Source organism: Pan paniscus, chromosome 16, assembly GCF_029289425.2.
Source record: "Pan paniscus chromosome 16, NHGRI_mPanPan1-v2.0_pri, whole genome shotgun sequence".
NCBI classification, from domain to species: Eukaryota; Metazoa; Chordata; class Mammalia; order Primates; family Hominidae; genus Pan; species Pan paniscus.
This window is the reverse complement of record NC_073265.2, coordinates 68,053,159-68,070,695: the sequence shown is the minus strand read 5'-3', so window position 1 is coordinate 68,070,695 and position 17,537 is coordinate 68,053,159. Positions and strand designations below refer to the sequence as shown.

The following is a 17,537-nucleotide window of genomic DNA, read 5'->3' as shown; positions in this document are numbered from 1 at the left end:
AGCTAATTTTTTTTGTATTTTTATTAGAGGAGGGGGGTTTCACCATGTTGGCCAGGTTGGTCTCGAACTCCTGACCTCAAGTGATCCGCCATCCTTGGCCTCCCAAAGTGCTGGGATTACAGGTGTGAGCCACTGCGCCTGACCAGTGTCCAGCTTTTTAAGATTTATTTTTATTTCTAGAGACAGGGTCTCTCATTCTCTCGCCTAGGCTGGAGTGCAGTGGTGCAATCAGAGCTCACTGCAGCCTCGATCTCCTGGGTTCAAGGGATCCTCCCTCCACATTCTCCTGAGCAGGTAGGACAACAGGCATGCATCCCATGCCTGGCTCACATCTTCTCCCTTTCACCTTCACATGACTGGCTCCTTTTTGTCATTCTGGTATCACAGCTTAAATGTCACCTTTTTAGGAAGGCCTTCCCTGACCACCCCATGGAAAGTAGACTCTCTAGTCACTTCCGGTTTTATTTTCTTCAAAGCACCTCTCTGTAGCTGGTCTTGTTTATATGGTGGTCTGAATTGTTTATCCATCTGTCTATTTGCTTGCTGTCCATGGCCTCCTCCAGAGTGGGAGCTCCAGGGAACAGAGACCTTATCCATCTGTTCACAGCTGTGTCCCCAGTGCCCTGGGTCTGCAGTGCATACTTGATCTTATGGAGTGAAGAAGAGATGTGCCAGGTGATGAGGGCAGAGTGGAGGTATGTGAACAGGGAGGGTATCTCTAGAATGCACTGTGCAGGTCAAGGTGGAGAAGGAATTTGGCTTTGACACCAAGATGGGGGGACAAGAGGCTTAGCCTGAGGTACAAATGGGAAAAGGGGGAATCTAGACAACCTTGAGGGAGAAGTTTGACTAAGACAGGGAGCAGATATGTGGGGTGGGAACTAGAGGGGACACCCAGTCCATGGAGGGGTATTATCAGTACTTTTTTTGTTTTTTTTGAGACAGGGCCTCACTTTGTTGCACAGGCCGGAATGCAGTGGCGTGATCTTGGCTACTGCTCATTGGTGGGGCCAGGCCTGGCCCAGCCTCAATCTCCTGGACTCAAGTGATCCTCCCACCTCAGCCCCCCAAATAGCTGGGATCACAGGCATATGCCACCATGCTGGGCTAATTTTTAATTTTTTTGTAGAGACGGTGTTTCACTATGTTGCCTAGGCTGGTCCCAAACTCGGGGCTCAAGTGACCCTCCCACCTCGGCCTCCCAAAGTGTTGGGATTATAGGTGTGAGGCACCTTGCCTGTTTTTTGTTTGTTTGTTTGTTTTTCCCTAGAGACAGTGTCTCAGTATGTCTCCCAGACTGGCCTGAAACTTCTGGGTTCAAGTAATCCTCCCTCCTCAGCCTCCTGAGTATCACTGGGACTACAGGCCTGTGCCACTATACCCAGCTATTATCAGTATCTTTAATAGGAGGAAGACAAGAATGTTTTTAGACTGACGGTCACCAACCCAAGGAGACCAAGGAAAGCGGGGGACACCTGGAGCACACAGGGCCCACAGGAGGGGAGCACACAGGAGGGGAGGGAGCCACAGAGCCCTGGTGGAAGCATTGTCTCTGACTGCTGGAGGGCACCTGTTTCACTGTGTCCAGATGGAGGGAGAAGTGAGTGGGTGCCAGCTACAAAGGCTCATTGTATGCAGTGTGCATGGTAGGATGTGGTGGTCTGAATTGTCCCTGTCACTGAGCAGCAAGACCAGCTGGTGTAAGCAGTGGGGAAGAAATGGAAGGTGGTTGGGTAGGGGCCAGGAGTCAAGCAGTGGATGTAGCTGGGAGGGAAGTAGGTGAAGCCAGGAGGGGCTGGTAGGTGGGGCGAAGAGGAAGGTATCAAGGGACTGGAGGAAGAGCAACACATAGTGGGATTGTGAAGGTGGAAAGGACTGCAGAGTCGGGTCTGACAGGGGGGCACCTGAGCTTCGGATTTCCAAGATGGAGCAGTTCTGAGGGATGACACAGCCCAGGCTGTGGCCCTGAGACCTGATGGCTGAGGTGGAGTGGAAGGTCACTGGAGATGAGATGGAGGAAGTAGGTGACCCTGTGCTACACAAATTCCCTAGAGGACAGACAGGTTGAGGGTGGAGAGGAAGCCAGAAGTGAGCTTCCAGGAATTGAATGAAAGGGCCCAGGAGACTGGACAATGAGGAGGTGTGCGGGCCTCAGAGGGCAGGGGGCACACAAAGACTAACCAAGGGGAGGAAGCTGACCGCAACCGCCCCGAGGACAAGACGGGCGTCCTCGGTACAGGGCCATGTTTAGTGACGGCAGAAGGGAGAAAGGAAGCTCCTGGGAGCACAGGGGGGAAGGGGAGCCGGAAGCCAGAGCCAGGGCTGGGGCCACGAAGGACAGACGGCCGGTGTTGGAGGCGGAGGCTGGCCTGGGATGTGAGGCTGGGGTTGGCCGGCCTCCAGGCTCCCCGGGAGCCCCTGCTGAAAGTCTGTGGGCGCTGGCCTGGGCGAAGCCGCGGTCCCCCGCCTGTGGGCTCAACTCTGCGCTCTGCTTCAAGCAAACGCACTAGGAGAGGAGTCAGGAGACGAGGAACTGCGGGGCCCCACCTCGCGCGGGCAACCGCTGTCTGTCCAGGGAGGGCCCAGGCCTGTCTCCGCAGATAGCTTTGAAGCAGGGCCCCCGGTGTGGCCCTCGGGAGGCCTCCCGTGTCCCCTTTTGAGGGGCTGCCCTGCTTGGCCTGGGGAACACAGCGAAGGGCACCTCGTGGAGCCCAATTTAGGGACAACACATTAATTCTGGAAATTCCAGATTCTTTCCGGGGGGCCTCAACCGGCCGGGGTCGGGAAGACCTGGCCGGGCTCCGCCGGCAGGGGGCGCTCGGGACAGGGGGGCGAGGGGGGCGGACATCCGTTGCGGGGCGCTGCCTGCGCCGGGCCGGCCAGCCCTTGAGGCGAGCGCGGCCTGCGGGGCCGATGAGGCCGGGGCCGGCCGGGGCGGGGCGGGGCCAGGGGCGGGGGAAGGAGTCCGAGGGGCGGGGCGGGGGCCGGCAGCCGCCCTCCCTCACCCTCCCTCCCTTTCTTTCTTTCTTTCTCTCCTTCTAGCTCTCTTGTCTTTTCTTTGCCTCTGCAGCGGCCAAGGGGGCGGGCCCTGCAGCCTTTGTTGCCCGCGGACCGAGCGCAGCCGAACGGAGTCGGGGCCGGGTCGCCGGGAGCTGCACGCCGGCCGGGCATGTCCTGAGCCGGACCTGGGACCAGGCAGCGACTGGACGGGACGGACGAGAGCGTGCGCGCGGGGTCACCCGGCGGCCGCCCGGTTCCTGCCATGCCCGGCGGCCCCAGTCCCCGCAGCCCCGCGCCTTTGCTGCGCCCCCTCCTCCTGCTCCTCTGCGCTCTGGCTCCCGGCGCCCCCGGACCCGCACCAGGTGGGTGTCCGCCCCTCCCCGGCCAGCCGGCCCTGCTACCCCTTCCCGCTCCCCCAGTCTCGGTTTTGTCCCTCCTCACCTTTGTGGACCCCGCGCCGGCTCCGCTGTGCCTGGAGTTGGTCGCGTCTTCCGCTCCCCGGGTATTAGGGGACAGTAGTCGGGGTCGGGCCGGGCCGGGAGCGAAGCCGCGCTTCTGGGGAAACTTCCTCGGCCCCTGATTCAGTTACTGACACTGCCTGTCGCCTGGAATAAGCCCCTTCCGCTCTTCGGGCTCCGGTTTCCCCACCTCGGGTGCAGCAACGCGCCTCGCTCCCGGGAGAGCTCTCGTCCGAGTGGGCTGGACGGAGCGCGGTTTACCCACTGAGGATTTGGTTTCTCACACTCCTTAGCGGGGCTCGCCTGGAAAGCGGGCTGGCCGGGACACAGCCGGCGAGGGCGCCAGGTCGCAGGTCTTCGCGGGACCCCGCCGCCCCCCCAGCTCCCGCCTACCGCATCTGGGCTGCTGGCGCGGCCCCTGGCGGCTCGGGGGGCCGGGGCTTGCGCGGTCCTTGCACTTCCTGCCTCTCCCTTCCCCAAGTGTGAAGACGCCGGGAGTGGAGCGGGGAGCAGGAGCTTCTTTTCCCGGCCATGGGTTAACTCTCCCCGCCCCGCCGGGCCGGCCTCCGACGAGCCTCTGGCCTGCGTCCAGACTCTTGTTTGGCGGCGACCTGCCGGGCGGCCGCGCTGCTGGCGCGTCCGACGCAGCCGGCCTGGGAATTCAGTAACCGAGGATGTAGGAGACCCCAGGCCCGGTGCTCAGGGAGCTCCCAGTCAGGGGAGCCGGTGGATAGTGGGGAGAGTCCTGCAATAGAGCCGACCGGCAGGCTTTGTAGGAGAGGAGGGGCATGAGGTTGGAGAGACTGGAAGGATGGATGGATTCTGGATGAGCTGGAAGGGCGTGGAGGGAGTGGGGCCCTCTCCTGGGGAGCATCAGTCGGGGGACTGGATTAGGGTTGCTTGCTGGGATGGGGTCGACCTGCCTCCCCACTGGAGGGATTGTGACGAGAAAGTAGTCTGGGCGGGAAGGATGGGGACATTGACTCTTGATCTTAGAGGTTTGGGAAGCCGTTGAGGGGAGCAGCTGATGAAAGCAGTGTTTTGGAAAGATTTGGTCTAGCAGCCATGCGCAGAGCGCAGAGGGAGCGAACATTTCATGAGCACCTACTGTGTGCCAGCCTCACGGGTTCTTATTTCTCATCATCTCCACAACAACCGTGCAAAGCAAGTGGTGGAAAGTCCTTTTATGGACCAGCAAACAGGCTCAGAGTAGAGCGACCTGTGGGGTTGGACTCCTGAGCTTCCTGAATGAGGCTTGTGTTTTCCACTGTCCAGAGCTGGGGGCTGAGGAGGATGAACCGGGCGATGGGAATGAGAGAGCAGGAAAATGCTTCCCTCAGGACTTGGGTCCTGGCCCCCTGGCAGCTGTGGGAAGAGTTGCGTGCGGTCAACCTCGTGGGATTCTTATGAGGATTAAATGAGATATTGAATATGTCAGTTGCTCAGGCAGGACACAGTGACTACAATGTAGTGGTCATTATTTTTATTAATCTGCCAGGCCGACCCAGGACTCCCCAGATGACCTGGACCTGCTGTTTGAGGGTGGAGGCAGGCCAGGCACTCTCTCCAACCGAATCTGGGCACAAACACTCCAAGGGTGGAGTCTGTCTCTAGTGTTCCCATAGATATAGAGCATGGGGTCCTTCATGTTCTGCACTCCCTCAGGATTGGTGACTCTGAGGCTGCTGGCCTGTTTGTCATTTTCTTTGAAGCCCAGGACCTAAGCCTGGGGCTCCTCCTACCACTGAATGTTACCTTCTTTAAGACCAAAGGGCTCATCCTGGGCTCACTTTTAGGAAAATATATCCCTTTTCCCCACTTGTGACTGACCCAGGGACCTGCTAGGGTTTCTGAGGCTGGAGCCCAGTCATGTGTCCTCCTCATGCTGTATGGCACATGTGAACCCTGTGTGCATGTGTTTCTGTGCATACTAGAACTCACAGAGGAGGGCATTCACATACTACCCCCCACCCTGCCAGTTATTTTTCCTCCTTGGCATGAGCTGTGGGTCATTTGAAGGGCTGGATTGTAACTCAGGTTCTTGATAGGGAGGTGAGGGTAAACACCATCTTGGCATTTCTTTGGTAGAAGCTCCAAAGTGACAGTTCTGTCACCCAGGGGAGATATTAAAAGTATTTAACACCCAATGTGGCAGGAGCTTGGTCCAATCAGAACAGACCTCCTGACTTGGCAGAATAGATTTGGCCATGAATCTCTGGCAGTCCTCTTGAATGGTGCCTGTTGCCATCCCACTGTCACTTGAACTCTGCAGGCTCAGCTTTGTTGCAAGCACATAACCGGTCGAGACTGGAACCTGCAATTACTCCTTGCTGGCACTGGGTGGTGCTAGTTTCAGCCACCAACATCTCTACTGAGGTCAACTAGGCTACAGTGAAAGTTACTTATTTTTAAACTTACCCCTGCACTCTTTAAAAATATTTTAATGGCAAAACAATACAAGTTCACTATAAAAAAAAAAGTAATGCTGGCGGGGTGCAGTGGCTCATGCTTGTAATCCCAGCACTTTGGGAAGCTGAAGCTGGCGGATCACTTGAGGCCAGGAGTTCGAAACCAGCCTGGCCAACATGGTGAAACTCCGTCTCTATTAAAATACAAAAATTAGCTGGACGTGGTGGTGCATGCCTGTAATCCCAGCTCCTCGGAAGGCTGAGGCATGAGAATTGCTTGAACCCAGGAGGCAGAGGTTGCGGTGAGCCGAGATTGCACCACTGCATTCTAGCCTGGGTGACACAGGGAGACTGTCTCAAAAAAAAAAAAAAAGAAAGAAAGAAAGAAAAAATCTGAACAAAACAAGAAAAAAATTATTGCAGTAAAAGTGGCAACATCCTGTAAGTCTATTCTTTTATTGTTGATTAAAAAACATGTTTTAGACCAGACACAGTGATTCACACCTGTAATTCCAGCACTTTGGGAGGCCAAGGTAGGCAGATCGTTTGAGCACAGAAATTCAAGACCAGCCTGGGCAGCATAATGAGACCCCATCTCTACAAAAAAATTAAAAAATTATCCAGGCCTGGTAGTCCACGCCTGTAGTCCCAGCTACTTGAGAGGCTGAGGTGGGAGGATTGCATGAGCCCAGGAGGTCAAGGCTGCAGTAAACCACGATCGCATCACTGCACTCCAGCCTGGGAGATCTCAGGAAAAAAATAAATAAATAAAAACATGTTTTTTGTTTTGTTTTGTTTTGTTTGTTTTTAAGCCATTAGGCAAACAGATAAAACAACAAGTTTTTAAAAGAAAAAGCTAAATATACTTTAGAAGTTCTCTTGCTAATTTTCAGTCATAACTTAGCTCACATTTGCTATGTGCCAGCTGTTGTTATAAGCACTTACATATTAACTCATTTAATTCTTACACAACCAAAGAGAGCAGCTGTAATTATTATCATCCCCATTTTACAGATGGAGAAACTGAGATTCTGAGTGGTTGAGTAATTTACCCATGGTCTCACAGATATGGGTAGCAGAGCTGGGATTCAAACACAGCCTGTCTGGCTCTAGAGCTCACTAATCCGAATGCTTTTCACCTGCAGCATAGCTCTACTTAGCCCTGTCCACATTTTTGAACTTAATAGGATGCTTCTTTGTAAGTCATCTGGAATTTCTGTCTTGCAATATTTGCCCAGGATCTACAGCAGGTATTCTCAACAGGACTGTACATCCGCTGGGGCATGGGTTCTTCTCCAGAGATACTTTATTTTTTTTAAGCTTTTGGGGCCTTTTCTCCCCAGTGGTTGATTGCTCAGTTACATACCTGCTTCCATCCCCCAACCACATGCATTTGAGGACAAAACTTGCCTAAAAGAGTGTCATGTAGCTCCTCCAGTTGAGAATTTTAGAGCTGGTTGGCATCAGTGCCCCCCTGACCTTCAGCTCATCTTTAGCTGCCTTGGCTGGGATTGTCCTTGCCCTGGGAACCAACGTTAATACTCACTTAAAACAAGTCTTGGAGGGTGGGCATGGTGGCCCATGCCTGTAATCCCAGTACTTTGGGAGGCTGAGGCGGGTGGATCACCTGAGGTCAGGAGTTCGAGACCAGCCTGGCCAACATGGCGAAACCCCACCTCTACTAAAAATACAAAAATTAGTTGGGCGTGGTGGCTTGCACCTGTAATTACAGCTACTTGGGAGGCTGAGGCAGGAGAATTGCTTGAACCCAGCAGCCGGAGGTTGCAGTGAGCCAAGATCGTGCAATTGTACTCCAGCCTGGGGGACAAGAACGAAACTCTCTCTCAAAAAAACAAAAACAAAAACAAAACAAAACAAAAACAAGCCTTGGAGTTGTAGCCTCCACGAACTGTGATCCTTGGGAAAGTTAGGAAATCTCCCACTGGGAGTGAACCTGGGAAGTAGTTCTTCCCTATCTCTGTCATTTTCGTCTCCTTGACCTGGGCTCCCTTCCTTACGTTTTCTGGCCTGGATTCTCCAAGCAGATGAGGAAACAAACCCAGAGATATGCAGTGACTCAGATTATACAACTATTAAGTGGCCCACTTGGGCCTGCCCTGGGTCTTGTTACTTTCAAAGCCCATGCTCTATAGTGCATTATTTTGTCCCTCCATTGCCTCCCATTTTACAAAACACATGCCTGGACCAAGATTAAACTTCTTGTTGCCCTTTCTTACTTCTGGCTTTTCCCCACTTCTCTGAGGGTTTACCACACAGTGCCCCTACCACCATGAGGCCCTTCTTGTCTTCACTGTTGAATTAACATATGTTAAGGGACATCTCAAATGCATCCTCCTTGATGAAACTTTTCTTCATTCCAATGCATCCATAAGGTGTCATCCTTTCCCCTTGCTTGGACCTTGTCAGCACTGTGCCACAGTGGGGGTCTTGGGTCTACTACACCCATTTTTCTGTTTTGTGTGTGTGTGTGTGTTTCTGGGGGGGGGAGTCAGAGTCTCGCTCTGTCATCCAGGCTGGAGTACAGTGGTACAATTTCTGCTCACTGCAACCTCCGCCTCCCAGGCTCAAGTAATCCTCCCACCTCAGCCTCCGGAGTAGCTGAGACTATAGGCATACACCACCGTGCCTGGCTAATTTTTGTATTTTTTGTAGAGATGGGATTTCACCATGTTGCACAGGCTGGTCTGGAACTCCTGAACTCAAGCAATCTGCCCTCCTCGGTCTTCCAAAGTGCTGCGATTACAGGTGTGAGCCACTGCGTCCGGCCATTTCTCCATTTGAAGGCAAGGATGGTGTCTTATCCACTGTCCTGGACTTTGGAGCACCTAGTGCCCCCTCACACTTAGTAGCCAAGGGTCACATACCGAATGCCATGGACTAGGCAGGTAACATAAATGAGCAAACGAGGTGGGTAGGGAGACAGATTTTTCCTGAAACATGGGGCCTCTTGGCCCATCTCTTGTTTTCCCACTTTTGTTAGAGACTCCGTTCTTTACTGAGTGAAAGGAAACACAAGCATGATGGGAAAGGGAGCCTACTTGCAGCCACAGTACTCGGAATGAATATGGAGTGGTGGGGACTGAGGACCGGGGAGCATAGGCCCTTCCTAAAGGGAACTCACTGCTCCACCCCAGCCACTTCTGCCAGGGAGCAATTTAAGCCTGACATGGATGGATGATAAGACTTTTCAAGAAAAGCTGAAAATTGAGATTTTTGTACAAGATCATGTGATTCTTAAACATTGGCAATTGACTAAAACGTTTTTCAATATTTGTGTCAGCCAAAACAAACCAAAAAATCAATAACTGATCAACACAAGCAAATCTGCACACTGTGGTTGAGGAGTTGTAGTCCCATATGCCCTTATTAGGATGTCAGAGCAAGAAGTCGCCTTAAATCATCCAGTCCGGTGGCTTCTGAATGCCAGCCTCTGAACTGGCTAGATCAGAATCCCTGGGAAGGTCTAGAAAAACACAGAAAATACACATTCTAGGGCCCCCAGAGCCCTGGATCTGTGCAACCAGAATCTCTGGGCTGGGTCCTGGGCATCTGCAGTTTTTCAGAGCTCTCCAGGTACTGCTGATGATCAGCCAGGTTCACTCCCAGTGGGGGATTTCCTAACTTTCCTGAGGATCACAGTTCCCGGAGGCTCTTGGTAAAAACATAGCTTCCTAGTCCCTAGTCCTAGTTTCCTGGAAATGCTGATTTAGTGAGTCTGGGATGGGGCCTGGGATTTTTTTTTTAAGAAATTCATCTGTGAGGTCTGGAAAATCCTTGCACTAGTGGCCCGCTGAAGCTCAATGATGGGGAAGATTAGCTCAGAGCCACACAGCACGTTGCCCCAGCCTACCCAGTCTCTTGACTCTCAGAGAAAGCTCTTTGAGGCTGGCATTGCTGCGGCGGTTGTGAGCAGAGGGAGATGCTCTCAGCAGGGGCACAGCACTGGCTTGTGCAGGGCACTCTACGTGCAGTTTGGCAGAGGACAGACTGGAGGGCAAGTTTGGTTTCCGCAGCCTGCTGGGATGGAGCTTCGGGCTGGGCAGCAGCAGAAGGAACCCTGGTGGGATGTCAGCAGGGCACTCAGGCATTCATGCGAGCCTGAAGAGTCTATTGTCGTGAACAGCCAGGATCCTGGGAGCTGGGTATAAACCCAATCGAGAAACTCCAGATTGCCAAGTTCCCTAACTGTGCTCTTTAGAGCCTGGGAACTGCAGAGAGGGAAAAGGGGGGGAAAAGCATGGATGCCGGAGCTCTCCCAACTCCCGGCACATGAGATTTCTCTTGAGACTAGACCTGGTGGCCAAAGAGATTTGAGAAATGTGATCTAATTCAACTCTTTCACATTAATGATGGGGAAACTGAGGCCCAGTAAGGGATGGACTGTTGAGAATATAGAGCAATGTTACTGAAGAGACTGAAACCATTTGGGAGACTTGAGTCCCAGTCTCAGCACTGCCACTCTCACTGTTACTGTGTGGCTCTAGGCCAGTCTCTCCACCTCTCTGAGCCTCCCTTTGCTGTCTCACCTAGGAAGCAGTCTGGACACCTTACTGCAGGTGTCCTAACCTGGGGTCCACAGCCTAAGGGACCGTGAACTGAGGGGATCCATGAACTTGAATGGGAAAATATTACATATTTACTTTTTGTAATCTCTCAACAAAATTTAGCATTTCCCTCAATTATGAATATTACTAGCAAATCCCAACAGCACCTGTGGTTTTGTTACCAATACAGCAAACCAAATATTTTTCTATCTCATTACAGTTGTTGCATGTATCTTGAAATAAGGTTTACGTTCATCACTACTTCAAAATGTCCATAGTTGCCAGGCACAGTGGCTCACGCCTGTAATCCTAGCACTTTTGGAGGCTGAGGTGAGTGGATCACTAGAGGCCAGGAGTTCAAGACCAGCCTTGCCAACATGGCAAAACCCCGTCTCTACTAAAAATACAAGAACTCGCTGGGAGTGATGGCATGCACCTGTAGTCCCAGCTACTTGAAAGGCTAAGAGACAAGAATTGCTTGAACCTGGGAGGCAGAGGTTGCAGTGAGCCAAGATTGAGCTACTGCATTACACCCTGGGTGACAGAGAGAGACTCTGCCTCAAAAAAAAAAAAAAGACCATAGTTGTTAAATTTGCCACAAAATCTTGTTTAAAGTATAATTCCACACCCTACTTTTTAAATTATTTTTTGTTTTGTTATGTTTCATTTTTGAGATAATGTCTCACTCTATCACCTAGGCTGGAGTGCAGTGGCGCCATCATGACTCACTGCAGCCTCGACCTCCTGGGCTCAAGAGAGCCTCCCACCTCAGCATTCCAAGTAGCTGGGACTATAGGTGTGCACCACCTTGCCTGGCTAATTTTTTTTTTTTTTTTTTTTTGTAGTGACAAGCTCCCATTATGTTGCCCAGTTGGTCTTGAACTCCTAGGCTCAAGTGATCCTCCCATCTCATTCTCCCAAAGTTCTGGGATTACAGGTATGAACGACTATGCCTGGCCTTAAATTATTTTGATAACTATATTTCAATCTAATCAATTTCCTTGGTACTCCTGTATGTTTTATTTTATTTATTTATTTTTTTGTAGCAGGGTCTCACTCTGTCGCCCAGGCTGGAGTGCAGTGATGCGGTCTCAGCTCACTACAACCTCCACCTCCCAGGTTCAAGTGATTCTCCTGCCTCAGTCTCCTGAGTAGCTGGGATTACAGGCAGGCACCACCAAGCCTGGCTAATTTTTGCATGTTTAGTAGAGATGGGGTTTCACTATGTTGGCCAGGCTGGTATCAAACTCCTGAGCTCAAGTGATTTGCCTGCCTCGGCCTCCCAAAGTGCTAGGATTACAGGCATGAGCCACCGTGCCCAACCACTCCTGTGTATTTTATTTTATGCATTTCAAAACATTGTTCTGAGGAGAAGGGGTTTGTGGCAAAAAAGGATAAGAATCCAGGCCTTACTAGGAAATCCAGGAGGACAGAGCAACAGAGAGGGGTTTTTAAACTGCAAGGGCCTGAGCAGAGGTCTGCCAATTTTTTCCATCCCTGGAACCTTTCTTTAAATGAATTCTTGCATGTAAAAGAAAGAAACCAGAGCTACCCTGTTGAAGTGGTGGTTAGGGGCCAGGGAGCCCCAGTGGAGTGGTCTTTCTCTGTCTCCCCAATCCAGGAGGCCTGGAGACACTTGCAGAATGCTCACGCACCTGAGAGCACATTTTTAAATCCATCAGGCTAATAATAATCATAACAATCATAATTGCCATCATATTCAACCAGTGGCTCAGGCACTGCTAAAGGGACTAGCTCCACCAGGTTTAATCCTCACGACAGCATCGAGATTGTAAGTGCTGTGGTTATCTGCATTCTACAGAGTCATTCAACAAATACCAAAAAAGGACTAAGTTCTGGACACTTCCTCTAACACTTAAATCTTCAACAAAGAATATAAAGGGCCAAGTGTGGTGGCTCACACCTGTAATCCCAACAATTTAGGAGGCTGAGGTGGGAGGATCGCTTGAGACCTGCAGTTCGAGACCAGCCTGGGCAACACAGCAAAACTCCCATCTCTACAAAAAAACAAACAACAACAAAAAAATTATCCAGGGCCAGCCTCGGTGCCTCACGCCTGTAATCCCAGAACTATGGGAGGCTGAGGTAGAAGGATCGCTTGAGCCCAGGAGTTTGTTTGAGACTAGCCTGGGTAACATAGTGAGATCCCATCTCTATTAAAAAAATTAAAAATAAAAAAAAATTAGCCAAGTGTGGTGGCATCCACCTGTAGTCCCAGCTACTTGGGAGGCTGAGATGGGAGGATGGCTCGAGCTCAGGAGTTGGAGGCTGCAGTGAGCTATGATTGCCCACCTGCACTCCTGTCTGGGCGACAGAGCAAGAACCCATTTCAAAAAAAAAAGCAGGGGCAAAGAATATAGATTCTTGCCTTCCTAGATTACACTGGGAGGGAAGGGAGAAAACAAATAAATAGAAAAAATAATGAAAATGCTAAGTGACATGGTATGTCAGGAGTGCTGTGGGGAAAAATAAAGAAAGGAAGGGGGATAGGGAGAGCTAGGGAGTTGCAATTTTAAAATAAAGTCATTAGAGGAGGCCTCATTGAGAAGGAGACATTTGAGCAACAACCCAAAAGTGAATGGTTTAGCCACGTGGAAAACAGAGAGAAGAGTGTTCCAGGTGTAGGGAACAGCAATGCAAAATCCTGAAGCAGGAGCACGTCTGGCCTGTGGAGGAACTGCAAGGAGGCCAGTGGGTGGAGTGGAGGGAACTAGGGCTGTGTAGCTGGACATGAGATTGGAGAGGTCACCTTGCCTAGGGCCTCATACAGGCCAGAACTTTGTCTTTTGCTCTGAGTGAGATGGGCGCCATTGCAGGATTTTGAGCAGAGTAAGACGATGATCGCGCTGGTTTTGAATGAATCTTTCTGGCTGCTTTCCCTTGGTGAAAACACGAGGGGAGGGGCACCTGGTGTAGGCAATAGTGAAAACAGAGAGACCTGTTAAGAAGTTACCGCAGCAATCCAGGCCGGGCGCAGTGGCTGACGCCTGTAATTGCAGCACTTTGGGAGGCCGAGGCGAGCGTATCACCTGAGTTCAGGAGTTTGAGACCAGCCTGGCCAACATGGTGAAATCCTGTGTCTGCTAAAAATACAAAAAATAGCTGGGCGTGGTCGCGTGTGCCTGTAGTCCCAGCTACTCCTGAGGCGGGAGAATCGCTTGAACCCAGGAGGCAGAGGTTGCAGTGAGCCGAGATCGCGCCACGCACTCCAGCCTGGGCGACAGAGCGAGACTGTCTCAAAACAAACAAACAACCCAAAACACAAACAACAACAACAACAAAAGAAGTTACTGCAACGATCCAGATGGAGAAACTGAGGCACGGAAAGATGAAATAGCAGAGTTAGTAGATAGCCCGGCGAGGATTTGAATCCAGATACTCTGACTCCAGCAGCCCCCTCTTGGCCGCTCCCTTCTGGTCCCCGGCCACCAGCAAGGACCCGGGTCTGCCCTGGGCCTAGGCGTTTGTGGTTCTCTCCCTGCAGGACGTGCAACCGAGGGCCGGGCGGCACTGGACATCGTGCACCCGGTTCGAGTCGACGCGGGGGGCTCCTTCCTGTCCTACGAGCTGTGGCCCCGCGCACTGCGCAAGCGGGATGTATCTGTGCGCCGAGACGCGCCCGCCTTCTACGAGCTACAATACCGCGGGCGCGAGCTGCGCTTCAACCTGACCGCCAATCAGCACCTGCTGGCGCCCGGCTTTGTGAGCGAGACGCGGCGGCGCGGCGGCCTGGGCCGCGCGCACATCCGGGCCCACACCCCGACTTGCCACCTGCTTGGCGAGGTGCAGGACCCTGAGCTCGAGGGTGGCCTGGCGGCCATCAGCGCCTGCGACGGCCTGGTGAGTGCGCTGGGACATGTATACTTGGGGCAGTCTCGGGTGGTGGGATGTGGAGATTGGCTCTAGCCTTGCCACGCACTTGTCTGGTGGCTTTGCCCAGTGCACTTTTTCTCTGCCAGCCTCGGTATTCACGCCTGTAAAGTGGGAGTGACAACGCAGGCCTCGTTGATCTCTAGGACGACAGTTCTCAAAGTTTAATGTGAAAGCCGGGTGGTGGTGCACCTGTAGTCCCAGCTATTTGGGAGGCTGAGGCGAAAGGATCACTTGAGCCCAGGAATTCAAGGATGTAGGGTGTGATGATTGCGCTTAGCTGGCGACACAGCGAGACCCCAGGCACTCTCAAAAAAAAAAAAAAAAAGAAAAAAAAGAAAGAAAAAAAGTTTAATATGAGCTCAAATCACTTTCAGGCCCTGTTTAAACAGAATTTTTGCAGGATAGGTCTGGGATGGCGCCCAAACACTTGGATTTCTGAAAACATCTCAGGTAATATTGAAGATGCAGGTCCAGAGATCCCATTTTGAGAACCTCCGTTTGACTGGACTAAGTAACTGAAAAAGCAGTTGACTTCTCTTCCTTGGGGCATCAGTTATGACTGTTCCTTCACAGGTCCCTTTAGGCTGCTTTTCTCCAGGAAAGCCACCCCTCACCCTGTAGCCATTATGCAGGGTGTGGTGAGGAACCCCTTTCAGCCCCTCTGCTCGAATCAGAACTCCGGGAAAAGCAGGCCTCAGCTTCCTGGCTTCGCCTGGCTGAAGGGTGGTGCTGGCTACTGCCTGCAGCCCTAATTGCTCCCTGATTGGGTGCTGATTAGAGCAGCTTCCACTCCAGGCAGAGTAGGGCCCCTTTCTGTTCGTGTTCAGGTGACCAGCCCCACTCTCCTAGCTCTGGAGGGTGGAGGTTTGGGAGGAGTAGGGGATGTGTGCACACTCTCAGCATCCACTGTTCCCAGGAGGCCCTCAGCTTAGATTGCTCAGGCAAAAACCATGGGCTGTGGCCGCACAGGGCTTAATGACAGGGCAGCCCACAACACAAGCTGCACAACGTCTGGACCTTTGAAGGCCCATCTGCCCTGCACAGTATTCTCATTTATGGAGCCTGTGCCTGTCCCTTAATGTACAATTGATCTTGTTGAGCCTGTGCAGCAGCTGTGCACATGGGGCATCATTCCCATTTCACAGATGAGGAAACAGGCTCAGAGGAGAACTTGCCCAGGGTCACCTAGTCATTCAGTGAGTGGTGGGCGGGAGGGGGGGACTCCGCATTCATATCCAGGTCTCCAGACCCAAGAGCTGATGCACTCTCCAGCCCTCCCTCCAGGCCCCCTGGTCCTGTGTGACCCAAGGGGCAGAATTGGTGCCTATGAGGGGAAGTCCGAGGGACGTAAAACCTTCTTCCCTGTTGGAGCCCTGAGCTTCCTCAGGAGGTAGTGGGCATCAAAGATGCTTCCCAGGGCCCCTCCCCTCCCTGGACTCTGAATGTTGGCAGACATGTCCAAGACACTCCTGCCAGCTTCCCTTCTCTGGGCAGCCCTGGGCCCAGAGAACAGGGTGTCCTGGTGGCCGTGGGCATCTCCTCCGCTCGGGTGTGGCTGTGGATGCTTTTGGAGTGATTCATTGCCTTAGGGAGATAGAGGGAAGGTCAGAAGCCCTGGCCAGCTGGGAGGGAGCACAATGCTGGAAATGGCTGGCATGCAGAGGAGATGGAGAATAGCCTGGAGGCCTGGGCACAAGCTGCCCCGCTCAGGATGGCTGTCTGGGACTAAGACACCGTTTTGTCAGATTTGGATGCAGACACATTTCCCTCTCCTAATGGGGTGGGTGTGTGGGGCAGCATCCCCAGGGGCGGAGGCTTCTGAGCTCCGCTTTGAAGGTTCGGCTGTGTGTGAAATGGCAGAGAAGGGCTTTCCAGATGGAGGCTACAGAGTGAGCAAAGGCCCAGCGGGACGAAAGTGCAGTGTGTCCACGGGCAGTCACAGGTGGTATGGGCAGTGGGGGCTCAGCTGAGCAGGACAGGCCTCTGGGACGTACAAGAAGAGCAGCTGAGGGCCAGCCCTCCCTGTGTGACCCTGGTGCTTGTTCCCCAGAAAGGTGTGTTCCAGCTCTCCAACGAGGACTACTTCATTCAGCCCCTGGACAGTGCCCCGGCCCGGCCTGGCCATGCCCAGCCCCATGTGGTGTACAAGCGTCAGGCCCCGGAGAGGCTGGCACAGCGGGGTGATTCCAGTGCTCCAAGCACCTGTGGAGTGCAAGGTATGCTCTTCTGCTCCCAGTTCTCGGGTGGGTGCTGGGCCTGGGGACATGAAGGGGCCTTTCTAGAAGCCCCCCTTAACATCCCCATGCCCAGTGCCCCTTAGACCAGATGACACAGACAGACAGATGGATACATTACCATAGCCTGTGCCCTTAATTGTGCCACAAGACTGTGTCCTCTGCCTTTCGGACCTGCCCCAGTCAATCCCCTAGACTGACCTTCCTCGCTCCATCTCACCTACTTCTCCCACGTTGGGGCTCAGCCTCCCTCTGCTCCCTCCCCCCCAACAGCCTATGGTACCTGGCTCTGCCAACCGTTCTTCCTCCAGTGCCCAGGCCGGGTGAGCTGTGACCAGCTCCAACAGGGCCACTAGCCAGGAACTTCCCTCCCCCCACCACTCTGCTCCCACCCTAGAATAACTAACCTCTATTATTGGGACCTGGAGTGTGGTACCCAGTGCCTCCTCTGCAGAGCAGCAGTAGTGCCAGCCAGTCCAGGTGAGGAGCTGCCTCCTAAGGGTTGCTGGGGTTTGGGGAATGCTTGGCTGGCAAGCCAATCTCAGGCTGCCCACAGCTCTGGTACTGCATTTGCTGGAGCACATATCCACAGAGGCGTGCTTCTTGGCCTCAGTTTCCCCAGCTTCATAGATGTGCTTCCTCTTCTGATCTGGAGCAGCCTGGGTCAGGGGAGCAGGCCCAGTAGGGCAAGCTGGGCTGGGTCTTGGCCAGCCTCCCCAGGCTGGGGTTTAGAGGGTGGGGTCAGCCTGTGTTGGGATGCACTGACCCCCCCAGGGTGGGAGGAAGTGACACGGGGAGATAGGGGCCCAGTTGCCAGCTTTGTCAGGCCCAGGAGTTCCCCTCCCATGGACACAGTACTTTACTGTGTTTATATCCACCATTTCATTTGCCCTTTGAGGTCCCCCTGTGAGGCAATTTATTCCTATTTTTAGTCAGGGAATCTCAAGATCAGAAAAGGAAAGTGACCAGGCAGAGCCA

The 17,537-nt window shown here is 52.9% G+C and overlaps 1 protein-coding gene and 1 long non-coding RNA gene across 4 annotated transcripts in view; one reads left to right on the top strand and one right to left on the bottom strand.

Moving 5' to 3' along the window:
• LOC134729097 (uncharacterized) overlaps nucleotides 1–8,266 on the bottom strand; it is a 42,782-nt gene extending 34,516 nt beyond the window's left edge. For both annotated transcript variants that reach the window (XR_010109967.1, XR_010109968.1), the window contains exon 1: nucleotides 3,442–8,266. This is a non-coding gene — a long non-coding RNA (uncharacterized LOC134729097). The remainder of the gene's footprint in view (nucleotides 1–3,441) is intronic.
• Nucleotides 2,964–17,537, top strand: part of ADAMTS7 (ADAM metallopeptidase with thrombospondin type 1 motif 7) — a 52,723-nt gene continuing 38,149 nt past the window's right edge. The window contains exons 1-3 of one of the 2 annotated variants that reach the window (XM_055098540.3): nucleotides 2,964–3,362; nucleotides 13,937–14,292; nucleotides 16,376–16,541. In XM_055098540.3, coding sequence (XP_054954515.2) covers nucleotides 3,263–3,362; nucleotides 13,937–14,292; nucleotides 16,376–16,541 — 622 coding nt within the window. In that variant the 5' untranslated portion in view covers nucleotides 2,964–3,262. Of the gene's footprint in view, nucleotides 3,363–11,105; nucleotides 11,369–13,936; nucleotides 14,293–16,375; nucleotides 16,542–17,537 lie in introns of those variants that run through there. The other variant, XM_063596868.1, reaches the window with a different exon arrangement.